Below are 23,720 nucleotides of genomic sequence, written 5' to 3'. Positions count from 1 at the left end.
CGAACCAGCTAAGCAAATTCCTTTGATTTCAAGGGGAAGAGTCAGCGACGGGCTTCATTATCTCCCACTGAAATCAATGAGGCTTGAAAGTGCTTAATTGGACTGGATCGCACCCCCAGTAATCCTAGCACTATAGATAAATAATCCTTACATTGTTAAGAGCAGGTAAGTGCCAGGTAAGTGAACCGGCACAAGGCATTCGAGACTCGCATTTTATTTTATTTTTAATTTGAAAATAGGGGGTTTATTTGAATTATCATCAAGTCCTTATGTGGCTATTGTATTTCGGATTTAAGAAAAAAAACAGGGAGGAGCAGCAAATTCGTGATGAAATTTGGGAATAGAACACATTCGTGATGAAACATTCTGGGAATAGAATGAATCTTTAACGAACATTCATCATGTATGTTTGCATCAATGAGGTTTCTTGTTAATTGGCATTGCGTGACCTTCAGGTCTATATTGGCTTTAAATAGAAGTGCCGCCTTTTTACAAGCCTGAAGCGTCTAATGTCCCTTTCAAAGGATGAAGAACGTCCGCGCTTGGGACCTGATCCATGCCCAGATTCCCCTGCTCTGACTGCTCACTGAGTTGCACGCTCTTGCGCTCTCGCGCAATTCCCCTTTAACCTCAGTGGGGCTTGTGCAAGAGGTCTTGCATCCCACGGGATCGTGTCCACTGTGCTTAATAATATAAACGCATACACAACCAGAAGACGGACCAAAGGCATCACACTTCCTGTCGAAATTGCTTTTTGGAATAACTGTCTTCTGAACACACATAGGCTACGCTTAAAAACCTTGCTGATTTGTACCAACTGTAAATATAGAAAAGTTCTGCACACCTTAGCCCGCAGAATAAGCCATCAACCCTGGGCACTTGGTGATGTGGATAAGCAAATAATTTTTTTGCCAAGTTTCCTGTATTCGAGATCGTTATTTGTCTAAAAAGGAAATCAGCAAACGATTCCTTCCTTCCAAAGTTGCAACAACTTGGCTTGATGACATCTGCGGCAGGAATTGTTAAGGAAGAGTCCCAGGAGCGAAAGACACCAGTTTTTAGAACAGCAAAACAGAACATGATTCTCATCATCTTTCAATAGGCTAAAACAAGATTTGTACAATCGCGCCCTCCAACAATCCTCAGGAACTCAAATCTGTGAGGGGGAAACCCTTTTCCCAGAAAGAAAGAAAAACTGATCCAAAGAGTTAAAATGATGCCAGGCAAACTGGAAAGGGCAAGATATTGTTTCTTATCCTATGGACTTTCACATATAGCCACCCATCTACTGGCATCCAGCACCTGAAAACGCACCTCTCTCTGGCTTTTGTGTTTGTGTGTTTTTGAACAGAAGTCCGAGTGAAGCGGTTTTGTGTCGGCTCAGAAAAAGAGAAGCCCGTGCTCCTCTGGCAAGGAAGAGCAGACAGGTGACTTACCTTAGTGTACTTTATCTCCAGGTTGAGGGTGGGAGACGGGAGCAAATGCAGGGAAGCCATCAGAGCCGCCGGGTCCGCCTTCAGCCCACCTGGCATCTCAATTTTGCTGGAGGTCATCGTCTCGGGAGCCTTCTCTTCCTTGCCCGACGGGGCGACTGTCTCCCTAAAGTCTGCGGCTTGAAATAGGTATGGAGAGAGGGGTGTGTATGTGTGTGTTTATGTGTGTATTTTCCTCCCCTCTTTCCCCCAACCCAGTGCTGGAGATTTGGAGGCTGCTGCCGTCTTCGGTATATAAGCAGGTGTCAAGGCAACCTCTCCTTATTGGACGGGGCCAAAGGAGGCAGGACGACCTCCAAGGAGGATGGGAGCATCCAGAGCCTCTCCACCCCGAGCCCTGCAGAGGCGTCGAGGAGAGGCAACAGGTCCTCCTTGGCTGGCCGTCAAGTCCAGCCGCCCTCTCCCCCCTTGAGCTTCATCCCATTCCCATCAACTGGGCACCAGCAGGAACTGATAACTCTCTTTGCTCACCAAAGGAAAGAGGCTTTGCCTGAATCCGTTCTCCCCCCGTTTTGCTGATAAGCAGAGGCGGGAGAAGAGGGTCCAAGGAGAGGCTGGCGGGGCGGGGGGAAAGAGAAGCAATTACGCAGGGTTTCCCTGGGATAATTAAAGAGGAATTAGCACCTTGGTCTTAGATGCAGCCCAGCGGAAATCCGACGAGGGGTCTTTCTGGGCAGAGGCTCCAGGAGGGAAGAAGGGGACTCACTCCTCGAGCAGCCCAGAAGGAATTTGGGAATCTAATTAGAAACTCGCTGCCAAGGGAGGGAGGAAAAGCAGCCATAAACATGTCAGACCCAGAAACGCGCCCCGCCCCTCTCTCTCTCTTGGGGGCGCAGGCACGGAGCCTCAGCCCAGGTGGGAGCTATGCAAAACCCTGGCACAAGTCGAGGGTCTGGGGAAGCCAGGGTGTCCCCAAGCCACTTCAGCCATGGATGGCGGGGGGGGGGGTGAGAAGCAGCAGCAGGCAGCGTCCACACTATTCATTTAAAGCGCTGTGATGCCACATTGAACAGTCATGGTTTCCTCTAAAGGATCGTGGGAACTGTAGTTTGCTAAGGGTGCTGAGAGTTGTTGAGAGACTCCTGTTCCCCTCACCGCAGTTGTGCCAACTTGAATAAAATATTGGGGGTGGGGGGGCAGGTAAGCCCCGCCCCACATAACTGATCAGTTGGCGTGGCACACACCCACACTATTTGAATGGCAATGCCCATGAACTTTTGGGAGCCTGCCCCCTCAAATATTTTATTGGGGGCGCCGAAATGACCTCGGCCCCTAGGAGTTGGCTCCTACAGTACGCCTCACAGAGCGGACTGGGCTGAGGCATGACTGACAGCACCTGCTTTGAAGACCAGTTCAGGGATTGCACAAGAAGATCCAAAGAGGGGCAGTAGAACGCCCCCGCCCCCGCCCCCCAAAACCCTTTGTTGTTGAGGGGCTGTTTTATTCCTCGTTTGGCAGATCGGTTTTTTGTTTTTTGTTTTAATTGGAAACTTATTTCAGTTTCAAAAGTGAGAAACGTCTCCGAGAACGGAAGAAAAAAACACCAAACTTCGCATTCAATCTGGCTTCTGGTGGTCGGCAGCGAGGAGAAAGCTAGGAGTCGCATGATTAACGTAGAGGGACTCATCCTGACACATCCACGCGCGCGCGCCCTTGGAAGGAAGTGGGTTTGAAGATGTTCTGCGGGAGTCTCGTTTGTAGAGCATATTGGCCGATACCCGGCACAGATCAATGGACTGATAGAATTGTAGAATTGGAAGGGGTCGCAGCAGGGGTCATCTAATGCAAGCCCTGTCGTTAAACCCCACCCGCAGACCCGCTTTCCTTTGTGACTAAGCCTTGTGAGTGGCCCAAGTGAGCCACCCGAGGACCACCACCACCCTTTCATTGCTGGGTGACTTTCACAAAGGGACCAAAAGGCTCAAGGGCCCCAGATGCTCACTCTATCGCACCTGGCACCATCCTTGTAAAACACTGGTAGAATCATAGAATCATAGAGTTGGAAGAGACCACAAGGGCCATCCAGTCCAACCCCCTGCCAAGCAGGAAACACCATCAAAGCATTCCTGACAGATGGCTGTCAAGCCTCCGCTTAAAGACCTCCAAAGAAGGAGACTCCACCACACTCCTTGGCAGCAAATTCCACTGTCGAACAGCTCTCACTGTCAGGAAGTTCTTCCTAATGTTTAGGTGGAATCTTCTTTCTTGTAGTTTGAATCCATTGCCCCGTGTCCGCTTTTCTGGAGCAGCAGAAAACAACCTTTCACCCTCCTCTATATGACATCCTTTTATATATTTGAACATGGCTATCAGATCACCCCTTAACCTTCTCTTCTCCAGGCTAAACATACCCAGCTCCCTAAGCCGTTCCTCATAAGGCATCGTTTCCAGGCCTTTGACCATTTTGGTTGCCCTCCTCTGGACACGTTCCAGCTTGTCAGTATCCTTCTTGAACTGTGGTGCCCAGAACTGGACACAGTACTCCAGGTGAGGTCTGACCAGAGTGGAATACAGTGGTACTATTACTTCCCTTGATCTAGACGCTATACTCCTATTGATGCAGCCCAGAATTGCATTGGCTTTTTTAGCTGCTGCATCACACTGTTGACTCATGTCAAGTTTATGGTCTACCAAGACTCCTAGATCCTTTTCACATGTACTGGTAGGCATGGGCGTACCCGGGGGGGGCGAGCAGGGGGCAGCTGGCCCCCTAAATCAAGTAAATCAATTTTTTAAAAAAACTTAACTGAGGTTGAGACCACTCCGCAACATGTGCCCGTGCTTGTAGGCCGCTTTAAGAGTCTTGCCTCCCTGCCCCCAGATAACCCTGGGAACTGTGGTTTATGAAGGGTGCGTTGTGAAATGTTCAACGGACTACAGTTCCCAGGGTACTTTGAGAGGGGAGCCAAGACTCTTAAAGAGGCGCAGGAGGACTTTAAATGGATGGCATGGCTGTGAGAAACTCTCCACTAAGGAGAGAAGTCAGGAGTCCAGTTAGCCACAAAAGACAGGGGTCGTCAGTTCTGCTCCCCTCACCCAATGGATCCGTGCAAGGCCCGCCCTGGTCGGGCAGCAAGCGAGGATCCCTCCCTTCCCCCCTGCTTCCTGGGGCAAGGCCCACTGAGTCAGGCATGGCCAGACTTGGCCCTCCAGAAGTTTTGGGACTACAATTCCCATCATCCCTGACCACTGGTCCTGTTAGCTAGGGAGGATGGGAGTTGTAGTCTGGCGGGCCAAGTTTGGCCATGCCTGCAGCCCTTCCTCTGAGTAGGGCTGGCAAAGGAATAGGCTTGCGAGGAAAACTCGCGCAGTATGAAATGCCAGAGAGATGTTCCCAGGGAGAAGCCCTTTTGCCTCCTCTGCTCGCAGGGCAGGGGCAAACACAGCGCTTGATATTTGGGCCAAGATCCAGAGGGAAGCAGCACGGTACCCACACTCCTGCCGGATCCTCCGGCCCAAGGGAAGACTTTGTCGGTCCCGCCGAGTTCGATGGGGGAGAACAGGACTTTCAAGGGTGGTCCTCTCTATTAGCCTACGGCTTGGACAGATCTGTCCGTTTCAGGCGCTGCTGGGCCCCAGCGCTCGTCACCCCGAGACCGCTGGCCATGCACGTGGCCTGGATGGCCACATGCCCCCCCCCCAATCTGCGGATCCCCAAGGAAGTATGCCCCGTTGCGATCCTCGAAGGCAACGACGGGGACCCGCGGAGTGGGGGCTCCGGATGCGGCTGATGCTATTATATCTCTGTCTGCCTGTCTGCCTTCGTGTGTCTCTCTCTTTCTCTCTCGGGGTGTGTGTGTGTGTCCATAAATCCATTCTAGATGCAAATAAAGTTTCATGATCCGCGGAACAGTCGCCTTTCTAGAATCCAGTGACAGCAAACGTGCCTAGGAGCAGCCTCTCAACATTATGTCCGGGGAGGGAGACCCCCACCATAGCACCTCGCTCCGACCACTGGGCCTGCTGGCTGAAGGGCGACCACAGAACAGAAGCGCAGGGAAGAGAAGGCTCCGCTCTGCGGGCAGATTGCTGGCCAGGCAGGAGCCTCTGAAGCCCCTCCTGCCGGGAGGGGGCGCGGTGGGCAACCAGTGGGCGCAAGGGCCACAGGTGGACTTGACTGGGCGGGGACCTCTTTGCTCGCGCTACTTTGGCAGCCCGAACTCCGCATTGACTTAACTCCCCGCTCCGCATTGACTTAACACGTCCAGAGTCCTGGTCTCGCCTGCAGCGTCTTATTTCATAGCTCCGGGGCTTGTGCAGAAAGCCCGCCTTCGCTGGGCACAGCAGGGCACTCCCGCGGGTGCCTTTTGTGCAGCTGGGATGTCGGCAGGAGGGTAGCCCCACTGCCTCTCCGCGACCCGCGTCCATCAGGCTGGGCCTGTAGGGCGCCGCGCTGGGGTGATGCCCAGCCCAACATCACCTTCCCGGGCGGAGGCAGAGGCGGAGGCAGCATCTCCCGTGTGTTTGCTTCCATCTGCTGGGCCAAGCGGGGAACTGCCACCGCTCCTTCTGCCACTGGAAATAATAGCAATAGCAATAGCATCCTTTATTTTTTAACATTTGGAAACGAAAGTAATCAAGCTCGGTTTTTTGTTTTTGTTTTTTTAAACTTCTCCCAAAGAATCCAGGGACTACCCTGAAGTCTAACCCCTCACAGAGCTGCAATTCCCAGCCCTCTTAGAAAACTACAGTTCCCAAGCTGCCCACCACACCATGCTCCAAATTAATACTTCTACGGTTGGCTTGCAAACTTAAGCGGTGGCACAGAACTCTCCTTTTATTGCATTTTAGCCAAAGGACAAAGGTTGCAAGATCTCAGAGCTGGACTGAAAAATCACTTTTCATTCTTTTAGGTCCCTCCGCAGAGATTTTGCAAGAAGTACGGTAATCCACGCCCTGTGCATGCTTACTCAGAAGTAAGGGCTGTAGCTCAGTGGCAGAGCATCTGCTTTGCCTGCAGAAGGTTCCAGGTTCAATCCCAGGCTTCTCCAGATACAACTGGGAGATAGACCCCGACTAAAACCTAAACAACTGCTGCCAGTCCATGTAGGCAATACTGAACTAGATGGCTCAATGTTCCCACTCAGTATAAGGCAGTTTCCCGTACTCCTATGTCCTGTTTCCCTTAGTAACTCCTACTGAGTTCAGTGGGGCCTGCTCTTAAATCTGCATGCTTCAGCATGTAGCCCCAAAGAGAAGGAAGAAACCAGTGCAGAAAGTAAATGTGATTAGGCCAAAGAGTCTATGTTTGAACACGTCTTGGGGCATTTGTAAGCAACCTTTTTGCAAACGGAAACATTCCTTCCAAGAATTCGTGTTCTCTTGTTCCAAAGGGAGCTGCAGCTCCAGCATTGTAAGAAGGACCAGCTGTCAGCAGCAGGAGCACATTAAATCTGCTCAATTAAACTTCATGAGCCTCCATGCTGTTAGGAGGGAGGCTGTTGATGCCTTGCCTTCACTTGAGACAGCACACACGCTCACAGGGAGCGGAGGATGAACCCTGCGGAGACTGGCCTCAGCTGCGGGGAGAGGAGATGACCTCAAATCCTTCCAGTTTCACCTTTTGCAGAGGAGGTGTGAGAATCACTCTGCGGCACAAATCTCGACAAATCAAATCACTGTTAGAACTCCTGAATCTTTGCAGGGCCTTCTCCAAGGAAGCCCAAAGAGAAGGAATCAAACATGTCAGCAAGAGGCTGGAAAACTTTCTTAATCACCAGTCCAAGAAGTACGTGCCGGGGCGGGGGGGGGGGGAATAGGTGCACCCTAGATTATTATTACTAAATCTATATCCCACGCTTCCTCCCAAAGGAGCCCAGGGTGCCTTTTGCAGAGGAGGTGTGAGAATCACTCTGCAGCACAAATCTCGACAAATCAAATCACTGTTAGAACTCCTGGATCTTTGCAGGGCCTTCTCCAAGGAAACCCAAAGAGAAGGAATCAAACATGTCAGCAAGAGGCTGGAAAACTTTCTTAATCACCAGTCCAAGAAGTACGTGCCGGGGCGGGGGGGGGGGGGAATAGGTGCACCCTAGATTATTATTATTACTAAATCTATATCCCACGCTTCCTCCCAAAGGAGCCCAGGGTGGCAACCAATTGATAAAAATGCCAACTTAGAAATAATTCTAGCACAGATGCAGAGTGGGAAAGATCTCAGCTTGAAAGGCTTGCTGGAAGAGGAAGGTATTCAGTAGGTACTGAAAAGAGACCAGCGTTGTCTAATAGTCAGCGTGCATGGACAAGAAAGCTCATACCAAGAACAAACTTAGTTGGTCTCTAAGGTGCTACTGGGAGGAATTTTTTATTTTTTTATTTTGTTTTTATTCAAGGGGTGGTAATTCCAGAAGACAGGTGCGACAGAACTAAAGGGCCAATTCCTAGATTGTGCAGAATGGACCTCCTGAGAAGAAGATCTCTGCATGACACGGTGATCAACTGCATATTTAAGGGCTGAGAGAAACTTGCAGGTATCCTGGACCCAAGATGTATGGGCCTTTATACACCAAAACCAACACCTTGAACTTAGCCCAGTAGCTAATTTCAGTTTTCTGAAACATCACAAGATTACACACTGCTCCACACCCACCCACACTCCTTTCGGTGCTTGAACAGACACGCTGACGCCGGCCTGGGGCCAATCTCTCTAGAATCTAGGGGGTTAAAATGTGTGCCAAAGGGAGACAGCTATCCCTCGGGGGGCACATATAACCCAGGCTTGAGTACTACGGTGCCCCACATATTGCCACTGAAAGGTTTTAAGAAACTTGAATTGGTTCAAAAGGCGGCAGGAAGGTTGTGAATGGGAGCCTGCAATTTTGATCACATCTTGGCAGCATGGAAAGATCAGCTTTGGCTACTTCCAGCCTGTTTGAGGTTGCCTTCTAAAGCCCTAAAAGAACTAGGAAGAGGCGTTGAATGGCGAGGCCCCAAGCACCACCCCATTTCTTAGACAAAGAAACACACAAACACCAGTATTTTGGGGTTCATGGGATAAATAAGGCCACAACTTTATTGGTTACAGATGTGAGCGGTATTTACTTAGGCATTGGAACTGAACTGACTACTGTATAACTGACTCCTGCCCATCATGCAGGTAGTCTCATAAGGGTCAACCACCAGTAGGGGGAGCCCTGTTGATGTACATTGTTGTTGTTCAGTCGTTCAGTCGTGTCCGACTCTTCGTGACCCCATGGACCAGGACACACCAGGCACGCCTATCCTTCACTGCCTCTCGCAGTTTGGCCAAACTCATGTTAGTAGCTTCGAGAACACTGTCCAACCATCTCATCCTCTGTCGTCCCCTTCTCCTTGTGCCCTCCATCTTTCCCAACATCAGGGTCTTTTCTAGGGAGTCTTCTCTTCTCATGAGGTGGCCAAAGTACTAGAGCCTCAACTTCAGGATCTGTCCTTCTAGTGAGCACTCAGGGCTGATTTCTTTGAGAATGGATAGGTTGATGTACATACTGGCAGTAGAAAAGAAAGGATTTATTCACACAATGCATATTTAACTTAGGAACTCACGACCACAAGATGTAGAGATGAATGTAGGTTTAGATAGTTTCCAAAGGGGAATTAGACAAAAAGAGAACGGAGAGAGAGAGAGAGGTCTGTCAGTGTCTGTTACATGTAACAACAATATAGAACCTCCAGGTTTAGGTGCAGTTTACCTTTTCGAAGCAAGCAGTGGGGACCAAACCCAAGCCAGGGAATTGTCACCTTGGGAGCTCCTGGTGCAAACAAAATGTTAAACTAATGGAGCTTCAGTCCGGTCCAGAAAGGCAGCTCTTACGATGTACTGATGGTTTTATGCGCTATTATATCTCAAGTGCTTTAGCCTTCGCTTTCTCTCATTAATTACTTGGCACTTTCATTAGTCATCACATTGGCAGCAAATGTTCTTCAACAGATACTTGTGTTTTAATTTTAGTGCAAGAATAAATCATGCCTTATAGCATCTCCCCCATCCAAGACTCACCACCTGGGTTAATTGAATCAATTCTTTAAATGCCTCCAAGCCTGATGATGATTTGAGAGGAGGTCACCATTTGAAAGCCCCTGCAAATTTATTGCCTTTTGGGCTGGCTGCAAAATTATCCTGCTGCTTTGTGCAGGGAGGAGTGTTCCTACCAAATGGTTCATCTGTCAAAATATTGCTTCTCCTCTTCTAGACCTTTTACAGGGAAGGACGGGGCCTGACAGCCGTTCCTGAATTGTGGGTGGGACTAGCCTTTGCACATGATGACACAAGGCTGCCACCCCAAACAGCCTCCCCCCACCTGGCATCCTATGAAAATATGAAGCTGCCTTATTGACCCCTGAGTCCAGTCCTTTGGCTCATTCCTTGTCCTGGCTACTCTGACAAGCAACTACTCTCCAAGGTGCCTGGGAAGAGACTGTCACTCAGTCATGTTGGGAGACGGGTCTTGCATGCAGAAGACCACTGCTTTAAGCTCTGACTTTAAAGGCAGGCATGTGGCTGCCAGTTGGAGTGAAAAATATTGGGCAAGATGGACAAAGCTCCCAGGCAGAGGACATGCTTTGCGCTCCAATGTTCCAAGGAGCTCAGCCCATGGAATCTCCAGGCAGGGTTGGGAAAGAGCATGGAATTGCCGAGTTGGAGGGAAACCCAAGGGTCATCTAGTCCAACCTCCTGCAAAGCAAGAATCCCAGCTGAAGCATCCATGACAAATGGCCATCCAACCTCTGCTTGTCTGAGACCCCAGAGAACCACAGCCAGTCACTCTAGACAATCCTGAGCTAGGTGGCCTCTCATTGTAAAGATGTCTTCGGCATTCCAGAGCCTAGGGGCTTCTCTAGAGCAGGCCTCCTTGTGTCCCTCGGAAGAAGTGTGCATACACACAAAAGCTCATACCAAGAACAAACTTAGTTGGTCTCAAAGGTGCTACTGGAAGGAATTTTTTATTTCATTTTGTTTTCCCTCGGAAGAGTTAGGGCAAAGTGAGCAGCAGATTGCGGAAATGAAAAATACTATAACAGTTCGAGAAATCAGCCATCAGAATGGCAAAGCCGCCACAAAATACCAGCCTATACACGATGCAGTGAACTGGCCAAACTAGCCAAGGGCCAGCTTCCCCCCCACTCCACCCAGTTGCAGCCTTTCACCTCTGCAGATGTTCTGGAGACAGATCTTTGGCTGCCAAGAGCAACAGAGGAGGCTGGGGCCTGGAACAATGTGAGGTGAGGGCTACCTGACCCCAAGCACCACATTTTGGGTGTCCATAAGTGGGGTAAAGTGGGAGAGAAACAGAGGTGAGCCAGGAGGTACCATCCAGTGGGAAATTCTTCTGCACAAGCCGCACTGAGATGAGCAGGGGCCGTACAAGAGGAGAGCAGGGGAGCTGACACTTGGGTCCCCGTTCATTTCAATGGTCCTGCACAAGAAAGCTTCCTGCAAACATCTTAATTAGTTGGAAGAGGAAAGGTGACACTTGGAGGAATTGTGAAAAACACAAGAGGAGGCCTGCAACTGGATAAGACCAAAGGCAAATATGTCAATTTCAAGTGTTCTCAGCTTCTCATTTTCCCCATCTTAAGTTCAATTGACCACATTTCCCCATCAGTTTGTGATTTCTCTTTAAAGTCCTCGTGAAAACGTATCAACAGTTTAGTGGAAATTTCATTCTTGCAGAGCAATTTTCCCTAACGGAATGCATTTCCATATGCTGTTTTCACCGGCGGTTTGCAATTTTGTACTCCTTTTCGCCTAGTAAATGGCCTTTTTGTGAACATTACCTGGCTGGAGAATTTCGAATTTCAAAGGATGACTGTGTTCCAGGAGTTCCAATATTGCTTTAGGAAGTGCGAATGAGGTAGGTTGGCCTTTAAATTCAAACTGGATCGACTTACCCCCCCCCCCCCCCCCCGCTTCTTGTGCAGAGGCCAAGCAGGCAAGCAGTTCTTCCAACCAGATGCTCCAACGGGAAGCTGAGAAATGGAGGGTCAAGGGGCCTCCCTCCAGCACAAGGTTGGCCCTGAGATGGGGATCCTGAGGACACAACATATCAGGTGCTGTGACTGTAAAATATTTTGCCCAAGGCAATTAAAATACAATACAATAAAGTGAAACAGGAAGTCAGAGTAGAGCCCCCCAGTGGGGAGAATTCAGCTCATAGTCTAGGAAGAACCATAGGAAGCTGGCATTCTGGGTCAGACCACTAGTCCATCTAGCTCAGTATTGCTTACACTTACTGGCAGCCGCTCCCCAGGATTTCAGGCTGGGTTCTCTCCAAGCCCTACCTGAAGGTGCCAGGAATTGAACGTGGCAGCCTCTGTATTCAAGACAGAGGCTCTGTCTCTGAGCTATGACCCCTTCCGACACACTGTTGCCAAAGGTCAGCTTCTCTTTTTCTAACTAGGCTCCCTCAGAACAGGTTTTGATGGGAGGATTCAGACAGAGCTCATGAGGCAGGGAGTTCCAGAGGCCTAATGTGATGATACAGAGCCCAAAAGAGCCACACACCCCTACAGATCTTCCCCAATAGTGAAATGCCAAGCTTTCCACCCATGTGAAGTAATCTGGTCCCAGTGCTGCTTCAGAAAACCACTGTGCTCCCCCTGGGATCCAATGGCACCTACCCCCCATTCCCAGCTCTTTCTCAGTGTACCTTCCCCTTCCCACCCACCCCTGCTTAAAATTTACTATCTGAGAAACGCATCAAGCCCTAAAATGGACTGACCTTTCTGCTAATGTACATCGCCTAATGAGCGGGTGCCATTAACCACCTCCATATTGGAATATTGCACTTTCCCAGTTCCCATCCATCATCGCTAAATGTTCGATCTCGTCCGCCTGCTTAAATTTTTTATTTTTACCCTTTAAACTGAAGAAATAAGTCTTGTGTCTAATTAAGCAAACTTACATATTCAATTAATAGAGTCATTATGGCTTAATGAATATGGAGCCTTGGTTAAGGGGATGGAGATTTTTTTCTGCTGGCGATGAAAAGGGCTCTGGAATTAATCCTGGAGCAATCCTTCTTTTACACACACACACACACACACACACACACACACACACCCCTCCCACACCTCTGGAAAGGAGGGAAGGGTTGAGGTCAGCAAACACCTGGACCCAAATCCTTGTCTGGAGCTGCAAAAACAATAGCAGTCAGCATGAGGGGTGGGCTCTGTCTAACCTTGGCAAGGTTTAGACACCAGACAGGGAGCTTGACGGGGCTGTCAGACTGCCCATCCCAGTCAACATCAAGCAGAGGGCAAGGTCCAGAGTGCACTGGCTATTGAGCCCAGGCAGAAACTGTCCTTGCACAAGCGTCAAGGTGCTGAGACTGTTCAGAAAGCCCAATAGCTCAAGCGTTATCGTTTGCCTTAATTGGTGCTGGCTGGGACTGATGGGAGATGTAGTCCAAACACACCTTAAAACAGTGGTTCTGTAAGACTGTGGCAGGAGAGGATGGTAAGTGTGACAGGAAGAATCAAAGACCAGCAAAGAAATATTTAAACATCTCAGTGTATTTTACTGTACAGCACTGGACTCTTTTTGGATATACAACTAGAAACAATAACCATACTTTTCTCCAACAGCATTGGCTATTCTATAGTTCTTCACAACATATTGTTGTGAGCAGGGATTTCCAACTCTGGAAAATATGGGAGATCAGAAAAGATAAAGGCTTCTTTGTGCTGACGAGGCAACGAGAGTATGTTTGTCTCAAATTAGACATAATCTAAATGAGATTACCCGGCAAAAGCAAGATCACACCTCTCATTAAGTTCGCATACATACTTAAGGTGCATATGTTTATAATTACATTTTGGGAATGGTTCATTTTTTTAAAAAATGGTTCATGTTCTTATGTAGCTGCCTTCTTTTAAACTTTCTGGATGTTCCATGATCATATTATAAAGTAATTGTGCTCTATGTTATAAATCAAGCACAGCGAGGAGTTGTTTCTTTTTGTTTTCCATTGTATTTCTTATGAATAAAAATGTGGTGTGGCGCAAGGAATTTTTATTCTGAAAGTGTGGCTTAAAGAAAAAAGTCTGCCTTAAAAACTGGCCGGAAGTAGCAAAAGCTTTACCAGCTGTCTCGGACTGGGAAGGAAGGAACCTGCCAGATGGTCACCAAGAAAGGAAGTTCTAAGTCCCAGGGCCACCAAGAAGGCCATATGCATGGTGGAGCCCAGCAGTGTGGTCTCACATGTGGGCAGGATAGCGAGCTGAGTCTCCAAAGATGGCTTGGCACATGTAGGGCAGGGTAGCCAACAAGGTACCCTGTGGATGTTGTTCAGCTCCGGCTCTCACCAGCCTCAGCCAGCATGCTCACCAGCCAGGGATGGTGGGAGATGGAGTCCAGCAACATCCAGAGAGCACCAAGTTGGCTACCGCTAGCAGCAGGTTTTGTTACAGGCAGGGGCGTAGCAAGGGAGGGGTGGAGGGGGCGGGGGGCCCCGGGCAGCGCCCCTGCTGGGGGTGACACATGGGGGGCGGCCCTGCCCCCTGGGCTTTTTAAAAAACTTTTTTTACTTTAAAAAAAATATATTTTTAGGCTACTTTCGGCACTGCCGGGGTGGAGCCGCAGGGGCAGCCAGCGAGGAGGGGTGTCGCCGCCCCTGCAGCTCCGCCCCGGCAGCGCCGAAAATAGCCCCCCCTTTCCAGCGGCACTTTCCAGTGGCATCCCCTCCTCGCTGGCCCGCCCCTTGCCTCTTTGACGAGCTCCGCTGCTGGCTGGCTTGCAGAGCCGGGGCATGGAGAGGGGCAGCCCGCAAAGACTCCCAAATCCGCCGCCCAGCACCGCTTCGTGCAGCGGCTGCTCACGCAGGCACGAGCAGCCACGGCACGAAGGGGTACTGCCGCCGGGCGATGGCTTCGGGAGTCTCCCGAATCCGCTGCCTGCACCCCCGGGGGCGGGTGTCACGTGCGTCATGACGTCATGGCGCACGCACACACCGCGATGCCCCGCCCCCAGGGGTGCCTCTTGGCTTCCCGCCCCCGGCAGCCAAGGGGCTAAGAACGCCCCTGGTTACAGGGCCTGATGGGCCAGGATAGGGCCTGGTGCAAGGGGGAGCTCAGCTGATGGAATGTGTAAACAGGCTGGTACTGCAGCCTAGATGGTACCACCAAGCTGAGTTTTCCAGGCCTGCAGGAGAAACAGTAGCAGCAGGTTAAGGGGGAAGACCAAAGTCTCCTACGGGGGATGACCCCAAGGAGTAGGACTTAAATGCAAAGCCTGCATGAAATCTGAGGCAGTATGAAATGACGTTGCCAGCAAAGGAGGGCCTAGCCCTGCAGTCCCTAAGAGCCAAGCCTGGAATAATCTGGCAGCTGAGAGCACCTTAGAGACCAACTGAGTTTGTTCCTGGTATGAGCTTTCGTGTGCATGCACACTTCTTCAGATACACACGAAATGCACACGAAAGCATGCACACGAAAGCTCATACCAGGAACAAACTCAGTTGGTCTCTAAGGTGCTACTAGAAAGAATTTTCGATTTTGTTTTGACTATGGCAGACCAACACGGCTACCCACCTGTAACTGGCAGCTGAGAGTTGAGCAGGATGGGAACCCAGAGCCCAAGGAGGAGCTCTGGGTTCAGGGCAAAAGTTGGCATTGCTTGAGCCTGGTTTTCAGATCCTGATCCTGGACACTAATTATAAAATCAGAATCTGAATGTTCAAATGCAGGCTGCTTGGGTCCTCTGGCTCTTAGAGAACATGTCTTAAATAGCACTCCCAGCATGCAAGGCCACGGGAAGATCCCCACGCCCTTTAACACACTGAACAGTGACCATAAATCACCTTTCCTTTATTTAAGTTAGCAGCCCTAAGAAGAAAAGCAGCAGTAAAAGGAAACAGGCACAGCATAAAAGGGTAATTACGGTCTTAAAGGATTATGACTCTCTCACTCCTCCCTGTGTACCTTGCCTGCATCTCCCTTTGTGACACTGGGTGACTCGCAGGAGCTCATAAAATGTTACACAGAAGGGGAATCATTATTGCCTCCAATAGCCTTTTGGGTACTTGCCACGACCCCTCCCTCTAAGATTTTGTCTCCTGTAAAGGCCTCACCCAGAGACATTCCCTAGTCCAAAAATGAGTCTACTTTTTAACCAGCAAATGCAAACTGCTGCCTTATAGGGAGAAACCTGGCCCTAAAGGCCCCTTAAGATTTTTCTGAAACAAAGGGATCTACCCCCTTGGTGTCAAAGCCCAATACACACAGTAACCAAGGCAAGGAGTCCCAGGCATGAGGGCTGGCCCAACCAAATGACTTCATGGTGACCTTCAGAGCCACCTTGAGTGTGAGGTTGGTGTCTGCATCTGCTACCAGTGTTGAAGGTCCCTTTATCAGTTGTGCAGACTCAGGCATGTGTCGGAATACGTTTCACGGATCCGCCATGGATTTATATTTATTTGGTTATTTAATGAGTTTTTCGAGAACTACTTTTGGTGTAACTACGCGCGAAAGCGAAAGTGAAAGCATGAATGAATAGTGTGGTTCACTTATGAGATTAATCCGCCTTTATTTTATAGATCCGGTCATGTTCAAAGTTGTTAATGAGCGTTAAACTTGCTTCCCGCCTTTTTGGAGGGCAGCAACAGTGATTTTATTGGTTGAGGCATTGATGATGATGTCACGTTTGTTCCCTAATAAAAGGCAGAGGCACCCCGCTTAGGCACGAGACGAGACGTTCACGTTCTTTTGGTTAGTCTTACTTTAAGTTCAGGGTTTAGTTTAAGGGTATTGGGAGCGGGCTGGACGGGTTGGATGGGTTTTCTTTTAGTTAGAGTTAGATCGCGGAAGATCATTCGGTTTAGCCTTAGTTAGGTTTTCTTTAGGTTAGCTTAGGGCTAGAATTGCGGAAGATATTTCGGTTTTAGTTTTATTTAGCTAGCCTCGCGGAAGATTGGGCGCGCAGGGACTTTAAGCTTAGGAGAACTTAGCTTAGGGGACGAGCCTACGCGGGTTCTGCCGAAGCCACTAAAGATACAACCGGTGTCTGTCTTCCTTTGGGGTAAAAAGGGGGGAGTAAAAGGTTTAAAGTAAAATTTTAATTTCTTTAAGTTGGTCCGTCTATTCAGAGTCAAGGTATATATTTTATTTCACGAGGCAACTTTTCACTAAGAAGGCAACTAGGAACTCACACATTATCGGAGTCATCAATTGGCTTACTCAACATCCTTCAGACTGTGAGGCTTGGCCGGCGACCGTGCTCAGAAGCACGCGGAACGCTGGCCGCTTTCCCCGCAACTGGTACCTCGTGCATAACCAGTCCAAGGCTGTGCACGAGGAGCTCCAGCACCCATACCCCGACAGGCATGTTGTGACTCTGTAGCTGCAAGTGAGTGGATGGAAGGAGTTCAACATCCTCCAGGCTGAGAGCTTGCTCTGGTATCAATCTGGCCCCCTCTCAGGTGAGGGATGGGGAGGCGTATTAGATGGTCCAGTGACCAGTGTGGCTGGGGCATGAGTCCATTGCTCCTTCAGATATAAGCTACCATTAAAAAACAATTAGACACCAAGGGGGGACGACTACACACACACTCTCTATTAAAACATACAGAAACAGCCCTTTCCATAGTTCCCAAAAGCCTGTTGGAACAAGAAAGTCTTCGCCTGCCAGCAAAAAGACAACCACCAAAGTTCTCTAGGAAGGGAGTTCCTAGGCCTGGGAGCAGCCACCGAGAAGACCCTCTCCTGCGACCCTACTGGGTGTAACTCCGATACACCCTTATGTGATTATCTACTGTAAATTGCTTTGAGATCTTTCAGACAGTAATCAGTTTATAATGAAATGAAACCATTAGGTAGAGTAAAGCAGTTGCTTGACGTAGTAGATGCCATGGGATGGGCAGTGGCAGTGGCATTGAGGTGCTGGAGAGCAGGTGAGTAGAAGTGTCCCCCTAAACTAGCTTGATGAGATGGGGGACACTGCTTTGTCACCAGGGTTTGTTGTTGTTGTTCAGTCATTCAGTCGTGTCCGACTCTTCGTGACCCCATGGACCAGAGCACGCCAGGCACGCCTATCCTTCACTGCCTCTCGCAGTTTGGCCAAACTCATGTTGGTAGCTTCGAGAACACTGTCCAACCATCTCATCAGTAAAATTCAACTCTCCGCCTGGCCAACTTCAGCCAGTGAGGGGTGTGGGGAGGTCAACACCTTGTCCTTTGCTCCAGGCAGCAAAATGTTGTTGTGGGCCATCCGGATGCAGCTGCCTTGTTGAAGAGAAGCAGATCTGGAATGGAGACAGCTTGGGAAGCCCCCCAGCACTGATGGAAGAAAGGAAGGATCTAAAATTTAAAGGGCTGGGCTGACGGAATGAACAAATGTACATAGGAAGCTGCCTTATACTGAGTCAGACAATGTGGTCCATCTCGCTTTCTATTTTCTACACTGACTGGCAGCAGCTCTCCAGCGTTTCAGGCAGGAGACCTTCTCAACCCCAGCTGGAGATGCCAAGGATTGAACCTGGGAGCTTCAGCATGTAAGTCGGACACTCTGCCATTAAGCTACAGCACTTCCCCATGTAGATTGTAGGTTTACATGAGGTGTTGTTCCACCCCACATTGCAGCCCTGAATAAGAGACCTGGCACAAAGGACATTGCCTATTGAATATAGAGTCAAGCACCCTGCAATGTTGGGCAAGGGCACGCCTCACACTCCTAAGGCTGCACCTGAAGCCTCCAGGGGACTCTCACAAGCCCCAACAGGTATGCCACAGCTGACTAAACAAAAACTGCTCTGGGTAAATGTTAATGCCTGAATTTCACACCCTTTTTATAATCTCATAGTGACTAACTGGGGAAGGGAACGTGCAGACAGGGTAATATCAGGGCATGCTGTGGCAGCAGCAACGGCAAATTTCCTGCCAGGGATTATATAACATTGTGTGAGAGAGAAAGGGTGTGTGTTTGTGTCCATGCACGTGTGCACACACTCACTCACACTCACATGTTGGGGCTTGTGTTGAACGTAGGGGCTGGCTCTACCATTAGGCACGGTGAGGCAACATCCTCTGGAGGAGGCCATAACAGCAGGCCCCTGACTCTTCCTTGTAGAATCCGCAGCCATTCATCTCTAGGCCACGTGACCTGACCTGCACCCTTAAGGTAGCCTCCTGCTTCAGTCGTGTTAGAAGACACTGCCCTTCACCACTGCTGAAACAAGATTCAGCTGCTGCTCCAGTCAGCTTTTGTATGTGGGGTGGGTGTGGGGGTGTGTGTACAAACTTCTCCTTTACTTCAGGCAGAAAAATGCATTGGTCTAGATTGGTGACTGGGAGCGACCTCCAAGACCACATAACACCAGTCTTGAAAGACCTAAATTGGCTCCCAGCACGTTTCCGAGCACAATTCAAAGTGTTGGTGCTGACCTTTAAAGACCTAAACTGCCTCAGCCCAGTATACCTGAAGGAACATCTCCACTGCCATCGTTCAGCCCGGACAGTGAGGTCCAGCTCTGAGGGCCTTCTGGTGGTTCCCTCACTACAAGAAGTGAAGTTATAGGGAACCAGGCAGAGGGCCTTCTCAGTAGTGGTGCCCACCTGGGAAACACCCTCCCCTCAGATGTCAAGGAAATAAACAGCTATCTGACTTTTAGAAGACATCTGAAAGCAGTCCTGTTTAGGGAATTTTTTAATGACTGTTGTTTTAATGTATTTTTAATATTTTGTTGGAAGCCGCCCAGGGTGGCTGGGGAAACCCAGCCAGATGGGTGGGATATAAATAATACAGTAATATATTATTATTATTATTATTATTATTATTATTATTATTATTATTATTGCTGCTGCTGTGAGTGGGAAGACCGCTCCCTCCTCTGGCCAACTCCATCGGGCCTAGGAGGCGGGCCTACACTCACCAACACAGCTTAAGAGGCGCCGAGAAGGGCAGCCTCGGCTCTTGCTCTGTAAATTTACATTGCAATGTAGCCAAAGCAAATTCCGGGTATATTGAAAAATGTACTTGGCCAATAAATTATTATTCTATTCTATTCTATTCTATTCTATTCTATTCTATTCTATTCTATTCTATTCTATTATTATTATTATACCATGTTCCTCACTCCCTCTGCAAACCCAGCAGACTGGAGCTTCTAGGCTACAGTGCCAACTTTCCAGAGCATCCCATCAACTGCTCCCAACCAGTCAGTCCCAGCACACCAGGCCCTATAAAGCCCTGGGCCCAACCTCAGTGCTTGCTCCTCATACTGAGAAACCTGCCTCTGGTGAGAGACTAGCTGCCTGTTCTTCTGATACTGGGAGAAAGATCAGAGCAAAGTGGTTGAGCCCATGCTTTGCACACACAAGGGCACAGGCTCAGTTCCCACTGGCATCTCCAAGTAGGTCTGGGAATGTCCCCTGTGTGAAGTCCCCGCCACCTTTTAGATTACTGATCTTCCTTTGTTTAGCCAAGAAGGACTTAAGACTCTCACAGAAAGAAGCTTCAGTGTCAATTATCCATGGGGCTACAGTACCCAGTTTGCTGATGGTAGCTCCCATGGTGGGCCTTCTCCACAGATCGGGGCTTAACATGGAGTGCCCCAAAGAACTGGGCTTCCCTATTAGAAGCCCTGAATGTCTTGCAAAACATGCTCATTCTGGCACAGGTCAACAGGGTCATAACAGAGCTCTGGAGCAACCCAGCTGACAAGCGCCAGAGCGCTGGATTGGAAGGTGCACCCCTTTTGACACTCCAATTTTGGGGGCAAAAATGTTGGAGGGTATGGGAGTGGCGCTGGAATAAATAAGATCTGAAAGGGCGGGGGAAGCGGGGGGAGAAGGAGGAGGAAGGCTGGAAACACTTTCTGGTGTCTATACTGCTTCTCCAGGCTCTGTGTTACTAAGATGTCTGCAAATGTGGCATGAAGGCTGGCAACATCAAACCCAACCACCCCCCCCCCCCGGTGTGAGACTCCCTTGCAGACGACCACAGTGCCTGGAGACAGACAGTCAGGTTGTACATTCATAGCAGTGACCAGAGGAGGAATGATCGCTGGGAGGAGCGCAGAGAGAAGAAACCCCATGGTGCATCTGCAGCAGCACAACCAGACGCCTCCATCTGCCCCAGCTGCAACAAAACATGCCTCTCCTGTATTGGTTTCTACAGCCATAGCAGGCACTGCAACCTTCCAACAGTTTTACTTCACTCCCAAAGCCACACTCCTCCATTGTCTCCAGAGACAGACAGATGCCAACAACTGCTTCACCCACCCTTCTGACCAAGACATTTTGCAAAGCAGAAGTTGGTTTTCTGATGAAACTGGCTTATAGCTCCTTCCAAGTTTCTAAGAAAACCCCAAATCAGAGAGATCCAGAGTGTGAATGGGCAGCAGAGGGGCAGGGACTGCAAACAGAGGCAGTCAGTAGCTGAAAGCAAGGGGGAAGACGACGCCTCCGTGAAGGGCAGGGGTGCCAACTTGAATAAAACATTGCAGGGGACTCAGGTAAACCCCGCCCCACATAATTGATCACATGACACAGTGCATGCACACCATTTGAATGCATCAACTTTGGGGGGCCCAGCCCCCTCAAATATTTTATTGTGGGGGGGGGGCTAAAGTCCCCACAGCCCCTAGGAGTTGGCTCTTATGGAGAAGGGCAAGCTGGCTGGAGCTGAGGAGCTGCTTCTGATTGATATCTCAACCCCCTGGGAGCCTGCTGTGGAAGAAGGGATGCAGGAGGAAAGTGACTGAGTGGAGAGCAAACTGCAGGGTGGAGGTGAAGAGCTGCTGCTTATAGACCTCTTCACTCCATGTGTGCCAGTGGTGCAGGAGGAGACGGAAGCCAGTGGTGCAGTGGAGAAAAACATGCAGGGAAAGTTGGAGATCCATGGGCATGCACCAGGGTAGTGCCTACTGAACTGGGTGAGATAAAACCCTCCCATGACTTTGCCTTCTGGGTGCCTCAAGGTGGCCTTGTGGGGTGGGGACCAGTCCCTATACAGAGTGCAGCCCTTAAGCAGGCCCCAGCCGCCAGGGTCCTGTGAGTTTGGGGAGCAAGGGATGCTGTGTTACCTGGCTTTATTTGGGCCCATGAGGGGCACGAGAGAGATTGGGAATAAGCAGAGAGGGGAATCCGTGGCTGTCAGCTTAGGTGACTGGGCCAGCTATTCCTGAAGAAGGTACCCCCAGCCAGATAAAGACTTGTGGCAGGACTCTGATTTTCACTTTGGAGCAGGGAATGAAGTGGTCCGGGGGCAGCAAGAGAAAAAAAGATGAAGGGGACTCCCAGGGTACCAGATTTGATTGGGAAGTTGTGCCTTCTTTGAGGCCCTGTGTGCAACTACAGAGACCGCTTGGGTACTGGGGTTCAAGTTTGGAGCCTCTGATCCACAAACAGGGGGGAGAACAAAGAGAAATAGAAGGGCTCCACAAGGAATGAACCTGTGATCTGAGACCCGAAGTAGCTATTGATCTACTTGAACTGAGACCCTTTAAAGTCTAAAAAAGCTTGAGACCATACTCCTCAAAGGGCGGTCTCCTCTTATGTGACTCTGCCCAGAATCCTTTAAGATTGGCTGTTGCCCCTGCCCCCCCCCCCAATGATGTGACATATGGCAAGGCTTTCTCTGTGGTGGCCCTGTCTGTGGAACTCCCAGCTTCAAGAGGCTAGAGGTCCTCTTCTTCTCTATCTTTGTTCTACTGGGAATGGAAAACCTTTCATTTTTAAGTAAGTTTTTGATTCTGTTCCTGCTTAATATGTTGATAGCTAACGACCTGGTTAAAAGTTTAACATCTCACCACAGAATTGGTCTTACTAAACATCTTCCAAGACAATAATGCCCACTTACAACACAAAGAACTCATAATCCATCTACTCTCAGCAGCCAGAAACATCATAACCAGACACTGGAAAGACCTATCAGGAATAAACATGGACCCATGGTACCAAGTAGTATGGGAAACAGCCCTACTAGAAAAACTAACCAGCAAGCTGAAACTGACACGGGGACAAACAGAAGAAGACACCTTCATACAGATTGTTACAATAGAAACAGCCCAACAAGACAATGACAAAAATCTGCCGGCAGCATACAAATCAATATGGCAAACCTTACCCAAAACACCCACCAACCTCAATCACACAGGAAACCAAAGATCACCACAGCCAACCACAAATGAACAATCACACCCTACGCCAACCCCGACCTCTCTCGCCGCCAAAGGAGCACAAGCGAACAACAAAGAACCTACGCAAACAACGGTGAAACCAAACCCTACTCATATCAAGTAAAAAAGAAACATCATCACCCCACCCCACCTATTTCCCCATCCCACCCATCTCTCTCCCTCTTTTCTTCCTAATGTCTCAACAACAAAAACTGATTTGTAAAAATGTTATATGGAAAAATATGAGAGGGACATTGCACTACCTTTGTAAATCAAGAAAATCTTTAATAAAAATATTTTTAAAAAGAAGGTTTAACATCTCCAGAGTTCCATTCCATGCCCCCAAACTGGCCACCAAACCAATTTCAGTGCTCCTTTATGCTGACAATGCAGTCCTCCTGTCCCGAACAAAATTAGGCCTAAGAAGGCTGACAGGAGCATTCTCAGCATATTGTAGGAGAGAGCAGTTGGCGGTAAACCATCAGAAAACCAAAGTTTTGGTTTTTGCAAGGAAACATAGATTACACAAATGGAGCATGGATAACCACCCAATTGAGCAGATCAAGGCCTTTAAATATCTGAGCATAGTCTTCTAGTCATCGGGGTCATGGCAGGTACACCAAAAATGGGTTAAAGAAAAAGCAGCCCAAAGTGCAAAGATGTTATCCTGTTTTTTTTTTCATACAAAGGGCCGCAAATTCATCCCAGCAGCCTTAGAAGTTTTTCAAGCCAAACCACTTGCACAGATACTCTACGGGGCTCAAATCTGGACGGGCAACTATTGTAGCATCCTTGAAAGTGTCCAATCCAAATTTCTAAGTCAGATTTTCGCAGTACCACCATGTGTCCCAAATGCTGCACTACGACTGGAGGCAAGTTTGCCCTCCATAGAAACTCAATCTTGGCAAATAACTTTTAATTATTGGCTCCGTATAAATTTAAATCCTTCCGGCCTATTGCCTTTAGCGACACAAGACCCTCACAAAAACGCGTGGTCTAAATCGGTGCACCAAAAACTCTTCACCTGCGGCCTCCATCCACATCAGCTTCTCACGATGGGCCCTACTAAAGCAAAAAGGCTAATTGGACAATGCCTAAAGGACCTAGAGCAACAGAACAATTTGGCCGTTTTAAA

The 23,720-nt window shown here is 49.2% G+C and overlaps 1 protein-coding gene across 1 annotated transcript in view; it reads right to left on the bottom strand.

Moving 5' to 3' along the window:
• The window catches only part of ALDH1A2 (aldehyde dehydrogenase 1 family member A2), a 70,917-nt gene extending 69,364 nt beyond the window's left edge, over positions 1-1,553 (bottom strand). The window contains exon 1 of the mRNA XM_033167601.1: positions 1,437-1,553. Coding sequence (XP_033023492.1) covers positions 1,437-1,553 — 117 coding nt within the window. The remainder of the gene's footprint in view (positions 1-1,436) is intronic.
• Between the last annotated feature and the right edge of the window lie 22,167 nt (positions 1,554-23,720).

This window comes from Lacerta agilis, chromosome 13 (assembly GCF_009819535.1).
Source record: "Lacerta agilis isolate rLacAgi1 chromosome 13, rLacAgi1.pri, whole genome shotgun sequence".
NCBI lineage: Eukaryota > Metazoa > Chordata > Lepidosauria > Squamata > Lacertidae > Lacerta > Lacerta agilis.
Note: the sequence above shows the minus strand (reverse complement) of the source record. Positions and strands in the feature narration are given on the sequence as shown.